At 50.0% G+C, this 11,888-nt stretch overlaps 1 protein-coding gene across 10 annotated transcripts in view; it reads right to left on the bottom strand.

Moving 5' to 3' along the window:
• INPP5B (inositol polyphosphate-5-phosphatase B) overlaps positions 1–11,888 on the bottom strand; it is a 73,642-nt gene that overhangs the window by 57,144 nt on the left and 4,610 nt on the right. For 7 of the 10 annotated variants that reach the window (XR_004259457.1, XM_032247013.1, XM_032247012.1 and 4 more), the window contains 2 exons: positions 10,587–10,697; positions 2,736–2,843 (listed from right to left, as the gene is read on the bottom strand). Coding sequence is in view for 8 of the 10 variants with exons in the window: in XM_032247013.1 (XP_032102904.1) it covers positions 2,736–2,843; positions 10,587–10,697 (219 nt within the window). In the remaining 2 variants the exon portion in view is untranslated. Of the gene's footprint in view, positions 1–1,277; positions 1,848–1,880; positions 2,404–2,462; positions 2,577–2,698; positions 2,844–10,586; positions 10,698–11,888 lie in introns of those variants that run through there. The other 3 variants (XM_032247017.1, XM_032247021.1, XM_032247016.1) reach the window with 3 other exon arrangements.

The following is an 11,888-nucleotide window of genomic DNA, read 5'->3' on the forward strand; positions in this document are numbered from 1 at the left end:
TGTTACCCAGGCTGGAGTGCAATGGCACGATCTCGGCTCACCGCAACCTCCGCCTCCTGGGTTCAGGCAATTCTCCTGCCTCAGCCTCCTGAGTAGCTGGGATTATAGGCACGCACCACCATGCCCAGCTAATTTTTTGTATTTTTAGTAGAGACGGGGTTTCACCATGTTGACCAGGATGGTCTCGATCTCTTGACCTTGTGATCCACCCGCCTCGGCCTCCCAAAGTGCTGGGATTATAGGCTTGAGCCACCGCGCCCGGCCTCAAAAACAGCATTTTTAAGCAACGTTTTGCCTTGGGTTTTCTAGGTTATCAAGAAGTGGGTATTTTGATCATATGCATATAAGAAAAAACAAATCTATTACTCTGTTTCCCTCGGGGCCTGTATCGACATGCAGAGGCAGCCCAAAGGGTTCTTCCTACCTGTTATAGAAGACGTAACTTTCCTCTGAGGTCAGAATAACTCTGAAAACAGAGATAACCCAAACAGAACTGGGGGGCTTGATGCCATTTCTTAGCAATTTTAGCAGGAGCAACTTAGCAATTAATAGTTTAACCCCACTTACTGTAGGTATTATGATAAGACAAAAATTTTTTTTGAGATGGAGTCACGCTCTGTCTCCCAGGATAGAGTCCAGTGGCGCAATCTCGGCTCACTGCAACCTCTGCCTCCCAGGTTCAAGCAATTCTCCTACCTCAGCCTCCCGAGTACCTGGGATTACAGGCATGCGACATCACACCCATCTAATTTTTGTATTTTTAGTAGAGATGGGATTTTGCCATGTTGGCCAGGCTAGTCTCAAACTCCTGACCGCAGGTGGCCCGCCCGCCTCTGCTTCCCACAGTGCTGGGAGTACAGGAATAAGCCACCACACACCCAGCCAACAAAATTTTTTAAACTATTTATTTATTTTAGAGACAATCTCACTATGTTGCCTAGGCTGGAGTGCAATAGCTAATTCACAGGATCAATCATAGTGCACATCACCCTCACACTCCTGGGCTCAAGCCTCCCACTTCAGCCTCTCAAGGAGCTGGGACTTACAGATACGCACCACCACACTCAGCTTTCAAATTATTTTAAAAGAAAAACAAAACTGAAACCTTAACAACAATAAATCCTCTCCAGCATGTGGCTCGGAAAGGAAATGAAAGCTTGAGATCCCTGCACATTTCTCACCCAGGGGCAGCTGACCGGCTTCAGAGTTGAAGACTAAGGGAGTGAAGTGCCTGCGTGGCCTAGCTCTGGTGTACTGGCTGAGAACACAGCACCCACCTCGTTCTGCTGCCATTGGGCTTGTCCTCCGCCAACTCTCTGGATTCTGGCAGTCTCTTGTGAAGGGGCAAGGAGATGATGTGGTCTTAAACTCTCACCCGTCCCAGCACCATAGCCCAGAATGTCATGGAAACTCAAGCGATAGTGAACTCTGAGATAAGCCCAAGGAAGATGCAAACTATCAGCACCATCAGGCGCTTCAATCGCACCTTGTGGTGACTGCAATGAAGGGGAAACGTAAGCACTGAGGAAGTCTTCTGCCCACCTCGTTTCCTCTCATTTTACAAACTCTTGTGCAACATGCCACTCCTCCCTGTCCCTCACAGTTTCCAAGCCTTGTAAGAGCAAGTGGAGTGCTGGCCCACACGTTACACATCTACTTGACAACCTCTTCATTGCTGGCAAATGACTGAGAAAAGAGGTACAAATAGGTACTAAGGGTCATGCAAAGCGTGCACATAAATGGAGCCTCACGGACACACCCAGGGGAAAAAAGCACCTGGAGCCCTTGCAGAAAACCCTGGAGCTGGACAGAAAAGCGGACTCACCCAAATTTCATCCCTGAGGCTCCTATCTCCAAATGACAAGCTCCTGCTCAACAACTGGCCTTCTGTGCTGCGCATTATTCATCAACAGCTAGGTGGGAAAAAACCTAGTCCCTTTATAACCTGTAACCTCATCCTGGCCTCTAGTCCCGGAGTAAACGGAGCTCCCCAAGACTCAAGCCCTGCGCACTGCACTATCATCACAGGGGCTGAGGACTGACAGGACCCCAACATATACCATACCTCACCCAAAGGAAGGCTCTGTCATAGGGAGTGCACCCCCCACGCGACAAACTCGGAAGGTCAGGATTGAAGAGCAAGCTCAGATGGCGAAACAGGTCCAGAGAGGGGCAGCGAGTGGCCCGAGGTCACACAGCGTGCTCGAAACGGAGCTTTACTAAAACCCCAGCCTCCGGACTCCCGAGTATCCCATTCCCACCCTCCTGCCCTCGTCACGCCCGGCTGAGAAGAACGTAACAGAACTTCTGCCCCAGTGTCCCAGCCTCTGGAGGGCCACCAAGACTTTGGTCTTCGCCCCGTGCGTCCACCGGCCAAACCGCAGACCCTGCCCACCCATGGGCCGGGCCCACCGCCGCCCCCGGCCCAACTCCCCAGCCCAGTTTCCCGCCGCCCGCCGGACCTGCACAGTTGCGCTCCCGAGAGCCGACGGCGGCAGACATTTCCCTATCTGCCTACTCAAGTTCTTCATCCCGCCGCCCGCCCCGCGCACTCCACCCCCAGACGAACCCGCCCCCGTGTGCCCCCTCCACCAATCGAAAGCCTGTCTTCTCCATCGCTCCGCCCCAAAACAGAATAGAGCCCGCCCCCTGAAGCCAGGCCTCCTCCAATCCCCACCACTTCTTCCGAGACGGATACCTGCCTCCGCCAATTGTCGCGCACCCTGGCCAGGTACCTGGAGCCGAGTTACAATCGCGCGGCGTCGGCAGCTTCGGCTCCGGCTCTGCGCACCTGTACCGAGACAGCCACAGGAATTCAGGATCCCGGGTCGCAGAATCGAAGCCTGTGCAGGAGCAAGGAGGGCAGACTGAGCTATGGGCTTGAAGAGCCGGCTCTGCATGATTGTATTATCCCGAGACCCTCCTGGCCTGTTTCTCGTGCGCACAGAAGGGTCTGAGGTTAAAATGCAAGAATAATTGTGAACACAAAAGTACTATTCCAAGGCGGAGACCCCGCCATTCCTGAACCGCACTGTAACTACGTGCCACGGTCTGTGCTTCGTATAAATATTATCTTCCTACTCCTCCTAACATACTTCATGAGGGAGAAAACTATTGTCCTTTTTTTATTTTTATTTTTTTTTTTTTTTTTGAGATGGGGTCTGGCTGTGTTCCCTAGGCTGGAATGCAGTGGCGCAATCTTAGCTCACTGCAACCTCCACCTTACAGGTGGAGCGAGTCTCCTGCCTCAGCCTCCCGAGTAACTGGGATTACAGGCACTTGCCACCACGCCTGGCTAAGCTTTGTATTTTTAGTAGAGTTGGGGGTTTCACCATATTGGTCAGGCTGGTCTCGAACTCCTGACTTCAAGTGATCTGCCAGCCTCAGCCTCCCAAAGTGTTGGGATTTACAGGCACGAGCCACCGCACCCAGCCTATCATCCCAATTTTATATACAAGGCAGCCGAGTTCAGAGAGGTTAAGTCTAAGGCCACAGAGTGACTGGCGGAGTGTAGGATTCAAACAGACGCCAGAGGGTTGGAGATTTCACTACCCATAAACTCCACCAGCAATTGGCAGCCCACTCCAGAGAAACGCACGCTCTAAGCAAAGCAGTGTGTTTACTATGAAATATATCAAGACAGGCCGGGCGCGGTGGCTCACGCCTGTAATCCCAGCAATTCGGGAGGCCGAGGCGGGTGGATCACGAGGTCAAGAGATCAAGACCATCCTGGTCAACACGGTGAAACCCCGTCTCTACTTAAAAAAAAATACAAAAAATCAGCTGGGCATGGTGGTGCGTGCCTGTAATCCCAGCTACTCAGGAGGCTGAGGCAGGAGAATTGCCTGAACCCAGGAGGCGGAGGTTGCGGTGAGCCGAGATCGCGCCATTGCACTCCAGCCTGGGTAACAAGAGCGAAACTCTGTCTCAAAAAAAAAAAAAAAAAAAAAGAAATATATCAAGACAAGTCCTCTATTTCTCCCTTCTCCAGACTGCCACTCTCCTTCCTAGAAATTCTTGAGTCACCTCTGTCTCTGACTCAAACTGTCTGACTCTGGAACAATTGTTCTTAACCCTTCTGCTATCCTGCCTGCTTTGTTTGTGGAACTGCATGAACCTGACCAAACTGAATTGGATGTGCAAGGACATGACACATGAGAAGACATGAGTTCCAGTCCTAACTATGGCACTGTCAGGCACAGCTTTTAAGTTATCTTCACCATTTACATACTACTAACCCATATTTGGCCTTGTCTGATCCTCACAAAACTCTTGGATTATTAGAGAAGGGAAGTTTATATTTCCATTGTATAAGTAAGAAAGCCAAGGTCTGAAAAAATAAAATATGGTAGTGGCTGGGCACAGTGGCTCACACCTATAATCCCAGCACTTTGGGAGGCTGAGGCTGAGGTTCACTATGTTGGTCATAGTGAAACGCTGTCGCTACTAAAAATACAAAAAGGCCAGGCCTGGTGGCTCACGCCTGTAATCCCAACACTTTGGGAGGCTGGGGTGGGTGGATCACAAGGTCAGCAGTTCGAGGCCAGCCTGGGCAATATGGTGAAACCCCATCTCTACTAAAAATACAAAAAATTAGCTGAGTGTGGTGGTATGCGCCTATAATCCCAGCTACTTAAAAGGCTGAGGCTGGAGAATCGCTTGAACCCAGGAGGTGGAGGTGGCAGTGGGTTGAGATCATGCCATTGCATTCCAGCCTGGGTGACACAGTGAGACTCTGTCCCCCCAAAATAAAAATAAATCAAAATATAAAAATTACCTGGGCATGGGGGTGGGTGCCTCCAATCCCACCTACTTGGGAGGCTGAGGCAGGAGAATCATGTGAACCTGGGAGGTGGAGGTTATAATGAGCCAAGATTGTGTCACCACACTCCAATCTGAGTGACAGAGCTAGACTCCGTCTCACCCAGGTGCCTCCCTGAGGAAATCTCCATCATGACAAGCACTCAGGGAAGTTGGTTGGTACAGAGTTTCTCTGCTGGTTACCCCAGGTGTGGTGTGGACCCCAGAAAGATGAGCAGGTAAGGGGACTGCAAGACACACACTCAATGCTAAAAGAAAGAAGTCATCCATGGCCGGGCACAGTGGCTCACTCCTGTAGTCCTAGCACTTTGGGAGACCAAGGCGGGCAGATCACAAGGTAGGAGTTAGAGAGCAGCCTGACAAATATGGTGAAACCCCGTCTCTACTAAAAAAAAAAAAAAATACAAAAATTAGTTGTGTGTGGTAGCACGCGCCTGTAGTCCCAGCTGCTGGGGAGGCTGAGGCAGGAAAATCACTTGAACCCGGGAGGCGGAGGTTGCAGTGAGCTGAGATCACGCCACTGCACTCCAGCCTGGGCAGCAAAGAGAGAGACTCCGTCTCACAAAAAAAAAAAAAAAAGTCATCCTTGACTCCTTCATTCTCATAGCCAGCTACCAATCTCTGTTCATGCATTCAACAAATACTTATTAGGTGCCTGCTGTATGCCAGGCACTGTTCTGATCTCTGCAGATGAAGTTGTGAATGTGACCCAAACTCACTGCCCCCATGGTGCCTTCATCCTCATCTCTTTGACCTCTGTATCTTGCAAGTCCCTCCCTCCTTCCCCATTCTTGTCACCAGGGCTCTCCCAGGCCCCAGACTCACTTTCCATTCCTCAGCCATTGCAAAACATCCCTATCTCCCTGCTCTAGGCTCTCCTTTTCTATACCAGTTGCCTGAGGAACTTTTCCAACTTGCACATCTTGCCTTATCACTCTCCAGCTTAAAATTCCTTAATGGCTCTCTCTAATCTATAGGGCAAAGTCCAAGCTCTTTGCTGGGTAGCTAAGACTCTTCATGAGATGCCCTCTGCTGACCTCTCCTGGCTAAACTGTCCACACCTTCCTCCTACCCCACCAAAGGCCCTGCTCTTCCCTCCAACTGCCATGTCCTTTTCCTCCTTGTTGCCTGCCTGGGGAAAAACTCTTCTTCATCTTTCTAGCCTAAGCTTAAATGTCACCTCCTACATGAAGCCGTTCTGAGCTGTTTATAGAGGAGAGGGTGCCATGAGCTAAGGAAGCACTATAGCAAAACACTCAAGAGCTCAGGCTCTGGAGTAGAACTTTTTTGTTTTTTAAGAGATAGAGTCTCGCCAGGCTCAGTGGCACGTGCCTGTAGTCCCAGCTACTCGGGAGGCTGAGGCTGGAGGATTGCTTGAGTCCAGGAGTTCTGGGCTGTAGTGCGTTATGCTGATCGGGTGTCCACACTAAGTTCGGCATCAATATGGTGACCTCCCGGGAGTGGGGGACCACCAGGTTGCCTAAGGAGGGGTGAACCAGCCCAGGTCGGAAACAGAGCAGGTCAAAACTCCCGTGCTGATCAGTTCTGGGATCGTGCTTGTGAATAGCCACTGCACTCCAGCCTGGGCAACATAGCAAAACCACATCTCCAAAAAAAAAGAAAAGAGAGAGAGAGAGATGGAGTCTCAGCCGGGCACAGTGGCTCATGCCTGTAATCCCAGCACTTTGGGAGGCAGAGGTGGCGGATCACAAGGTCAGGAGATCGAGACCACCCTGACCAACATGGTGAAACCCCATCTCTACTAAAAATACACAAATTAGCTGGGTGTGGTGGCACGTGCCTGTAGTCTCAGCTACTTGGGAGGCTGAGGCAGAAGAATTGCTTGAACCTGGGAGGCAGAGGTTGCAGTGAGCCGAGATCACACCATTGCACTCCAGCTTAGGCAACAAGAGTGAAACTCCATCTCAAAAAAAAAAAAAAAAAGAGATAGAGTCTTGCTCTGTCACCCAGGCTGGCGAACAGTGGCAAGATCTTGGCTCACCACAACCTCCGCCTCCTGGGTTCAAGCGATTCTCTTGCCTCAACTTCCCAAGTAGCGGGGACTACAGCCGTGCACCACCATGCCCAGCTAATTTTGTATTTTTAGTAGAGACAGGATTTCACAATATTTTGGCCAATCTGGTCTTGAACTTCTAACCTCAAGTGGTCCACCTGTCTCGGGCCTCCCAAACTGCTGGGATTACAGGTGTGAACCACCATGCCCAGCCTGGAGTAGAACTATCTAATCCTACCTAATCTTGGCTCTATCATTTACCAGCTAGGTACTCAGGCAAGGCTCTCACCCTCTCTAAGCCTCAGTTTCCTCATTTGTGAAATGGACACATCAATAATATTGGCCTGATAAGATCATGGTAAAGAGTAAATGAGGCCAGCATGGTGACTCATGCCTGTAATCCCAGCACTTTGGAAAGATGAGGTGGGCAGGTCACCTGAGGTCAGGAGTTCAAGACCAGGCTGGCCAATGTGGTGAAACCTTGTCTCTACTAAAAATACAAAAATCGGGCTGGGCATGGTGGTTCACACCTGTAATCCCAGCACTTTGGGAGGCCAAAGCGGGTGAATCACGAGGTCAGGAGTTCGAGACCAGCCTGGACAACATAGTGAAACCCCATCTCTACTATACAAAAAATTAGCTGGGCATGGTGGTGGGTACCTGTAATCCCAGCTACTCTGGAGGCTGAGGCAAGAGAATCACTTGAACCCGTGAGGCGGAGGTTGCTGTAAGCCGAGATTGTGCCACTGCACTCCAGCCTGGGCAACACTGCGAGACTCTGAGTCAAAAATAAAAAATAATCTGGCAGGACACGATGGCTCATGCCTGTAATCCCAGTACTTGCTCACGCCTGTAATCTCAGTACTTTCAGAGGCCGAGTTGGACAGATCACAAGGTCAGGAGTTTAAGAGTAGCCTGGCCGACACAGTGAAACACAATCTCTACTAATAATACAAAAATTAGCCGGGCATGGTGGCATGTACCTGCAGTCCCAGCTATTCGGGAGGCTGAGGCAGGATAATCGCTTGAACCTGAGAGGCGGAGGTTACAGTGAGCCGAGGTCACGCCGCTGCACTCCAGTCTGGGTAACAGAGCAAAACTCTGTCACAAAAAAAAAAAAAAAATCAGTCAGGTGCAGTGGCTCATGCCTGTAATCTCAGCACTTTGGGAGGCCAAGGTGGACAGATCACTTGAGGTCAGAAGTTCCAGACCAGCCTGGCCAACATGGTGAAACCCTGTCTCTACTAAAAAATACAAAAATTAGCTGGGGTGGTGGCATGTGCCTGTAGTCCCAGCTACTTGGGAGGCTGAGGCAGGAGAATGAATCGCTTGAACATGGGGGGTGGAGGTTGCAGTAAGCTGAGACAGTGCCATTGCACTCCAGCCCGGGTATGGCAACAAGAGTGAAACTCAGTCTCAAAAAAAAAAAAAAAAAAGAGTAAATGAGATAATGTGATAATGTGTGAAAAGTTCTTGGAATAGTCCCTAACACATGCTAAATCAACAATGAATGTGTGCTATGAGCCTTCTTGTAGAGTGGAAAAACATTTTCTGAGTTCCTGCTGTGTGGTAGGCACTTATACACGTGTTATCTCATTTAATTCTCACAACCCCATGAATAAGGTATTCATTACATTACAGAAGCTTACAAAAACTAAAGTTCAGAGAGGTGAAGTAGCTTGCTCAAAGTTGCACAGCTAGAACTGGCAGAGATGAGTTTCAAACTCAAGGGGCTGTGTAACTTCAAAGGCCAGGCTCTTTGGTGTTATTTCTACTATTTTACCTCCTACAACTACTATTAATAATCATAAAATATGTTATCCTTATTATTTTAAGATGTAGAGATAAATTTCCCCCTGCTTAATAAATCTTAAACCTCTTGGCTGGGCACAGTGGCTCATGCCTGTAATCCCAGGACTTTGGGAGGCTAAGGTGGGTGGATCACCTGAGGTCGGGAGTTCGAGACCAGCCTGACTAACATGGTAAAATTCCATCTCTACTAAAAATACAAAAAATTAGCTGGGCATGCTGGTGGGGACCTGTAATCCCAGCTACTCTGCAGGCTGAGGCAGGAGAATCACTTGAGCCCGGAAGGTGGAGATTGTGGTGAGCTGAGATAGCTCCATTTTGAGACTCTGTCTCAAAGAAATAAGTAAATAAAGCTCTTAACCAAGCAATCAAGGCTTTATAATCATATTTCTATTTCCTTATTTTATTTATTTTTTTGAGACCGAGTTTCACTTTTGTTGCCCAGGCTGGAGTGCAATGGCGCAATCTCAGCTCACTGAAACCTCCATCTCCTGGGTTCAAGCAATTCTCCTTCCTCAGCCTCCTTAGTAGCTGGAATTACAGACATGCACCATCATGCCCAGCTAATTTTTGTATTTTTAGTAGAGATGGGGTTTCTACATGTTGATCAGGCTGGTCTCAAAATCCTGACCTCAGGGGATCCACCTGCCTCGGCCTCCCAAACTGCTGGGATTACAGGCGTGAGCCACTGCAGTCGGTTTTTTATTATTTTTGTTTATTTTATTTTTGAGACGGAGTCTTGCTCTGTCACCAGGCTGGTGTGCAGTGGCGCAATCTCAGCTCACGGCAACCTCCGCCTCTGGGTTCCAGTGATTCTTCCACCTGAGCCTCCCGAGTAGCTGGGACCACAGGCACGTGCCACCACGCCCAGCTAATTTTTGTACTTTTAGTAGAGACAGGGTTTCACCATGTCGGCCAGGATGGTCTGGATCTCTTGACCTTGTGATCCACCTGCCTTGGCCTCCCAAAGCGCTGGGATTACAGTCATAAGCCACTGCACCCGGCCTTTTTATTTTTTAGAAACAGGAGTCTCACTCTGTCGCCCATGCTGTGGTGCAGTGGCACGATCCTAGCTCACTGTAGCCTTGAACTCCTGGGCTCAAGTGATCCTCCTGCCTTAGCCTCCCAAGTAGTTGGGATTACACACAAACTACTAGGCCTATCTGTTTCTTCTGCTTCCTTTTCCCTTATCCCCTAGTGTGTATCCAAGGCCAGTCCCCTTCCTGGCACACCAACCAAAATAAAGTAAAGCCCCTGGATGCTCAGACTCCATAGTGAGACCACAGTGAACACCAGCCCTCTCCCGTTCCCACAAAGACAAGAGATTAGCTTGAAAGAAGACAGCTAAAAGTGCTGGGTAAACACTTAAGCCCCAGCACCTGTTGGCTTGAATTTGCATGTTCTATCCTCAGCTCTGTACACAAACTCTCCTTTACCTGCCAGGCTAACTTCCCCTTCTAAACAAATTTTGTCCGAGAGGCCACTAACCTTTCACTGCAAGCCCAAAGCTAGACCATTTTCTCAGCTGCAGTGAGTGACAGCAGGTTCGAGGGCAGGAGAGCCAATATGACAGATGGTTCTAGCTGTGAGTTCTGGCTGTGGGTGGCGAAGAGAGGGAAGATGGGCTGCCGGAAGCTGCTTAGCCTGCCAGCTTTTAAGAGATTCTGCATTACAGTCACAACCTACCCTGTGCAACCCTGCCCAGAGCCAGGAGGGCAAAGGGGCCCTGCCTTAGTTAACATTCAACTCTAGAAACTGTAAACACAAAAGCAAACCCTGTGGTTGGCTGACAGCCTGGGGGCACTGTGGCTTTACACCAGCACCTTCAAAAGGACACAGAAACCATGGGGTATGAGTACAAAGGGTGAAAAGTCAACTGAAGTAGGTAGGTGAATACCCAGCCACCCGCCCCCCACCCCAGGGAGCCTGGGGTCTTACCTACCTGGACAGGCCCTGGCAACTTCGTGGAGGAACATCCTGGTTTGTGAACCAAAGGGTAGCTGGAATACAAGGCTTAGCGCCGCTGTGTCGAGCTGGACAGTCACATCTGAACCTGCACAAAGGAAGCCAGGAATGAACCCTTGGCTGCCAGGAGCCAAGTGCTTGATACATCTTAAGGGTGGAGTCCTCAGAATGGAGAATCAGGATCTTGCTCTGTCACTCGGGCTGGAGCCCTTAAGCAGCTCACTTGGGACTGCTGCTGGGACAAGGAAACCCACTGTACCCTGAGTTCCAAATTAATATCATCCGCTCGTTACAGAGAAGGTAGACGAAGGCTCTGAAAAGTCGATAAGCCTCCACCGCAGTGCTAGACGGAGCCGGCAGAGAACAGGTTCTCTGGATGTGTAGTCTGTTCCCCTCCTGATGAAATGAAAAGCACATAGAGGCAGACAAGAGGGAATGTCCACGGGTCGTTCTACCTGCCTGTGCCAGATACTGTGATAGGCACAGGGAATACCATGGTGAGGAGAATACGTGTGGGCCCATCTCAGGGAGCTAGACTGTAGAAGGCTCCCCTGTTCATAGCATATACCCAAACCAGGCACATGGTAAACACACAAAAACCTGTGCTGAACCAACAAACAGAAGCAACCTAGCAGAGCAATTAAGAGTACGGGCTAGCCGGGCGCGGTGGCTCACGCCTGTAATCCCAGCACTTTGGAAGGCCGAGGTGGGTAGATCACGAGGTCAGGAGTTGGAGACCAGCCTGACCAACATGGTGAAACCCCGTCTCTACTAAAAATATAAAAATTAGCTGGGCGTGGTGGCACACACCTGTAATCCCAGCTACTCAGGAAGCTGAGACAGGAGAATTGCCTGAACCTGGGAGGCGGAGGTTGTGGTGAGCCAAGATCGTGCCACTGCACTCCAGCCTGGGCGACAGAGTGAGACTTCGTCTCAAAAAAAAAAAAAAAAGAGTATGGGCTAGTGTGCATAGTGGCTCACACCTGTAATCCCAGCGGAGAGGCGGAGGCGGAGGCAGACAGATCACCTGAGGTCAGGAGTTTGAGACCAGCCTGGCTAACATGGTGAAACCCCATCTCCACTAAAAATATAAAAATTAACCGGGTATGGTGGTGCATGCCGGTAATTCCAGCTACTCGGGAGGCTGAGGCAGGAGAATCACTTGAACCCAGGAAGTGGAGTTTGCAGTGAGCTGAGATTGCATCACTGCACTCCAGCCTGGATGACAGAATCTGTCTTAAAAAAAAAAAAAAAAAAAGGGCCGGGCGCGGTGGCTCAA

Source organism: Sapajus apella, unplaced genomic scaffold (assembly GCF_009761245.1).
Source record: "Sapajus apella isolate SASKATOON/1434 unplaced genomic scaffold, GSC_monkey_1.0 scaffold62, whole genome shotgun sequence".
Taxonomy (NCBI): domain Eukaryota; kingdom Metazoa; phylum Chordata; class Mammalia; order Primates; family Cebidae; genus Sapajus; species Sapajus apella.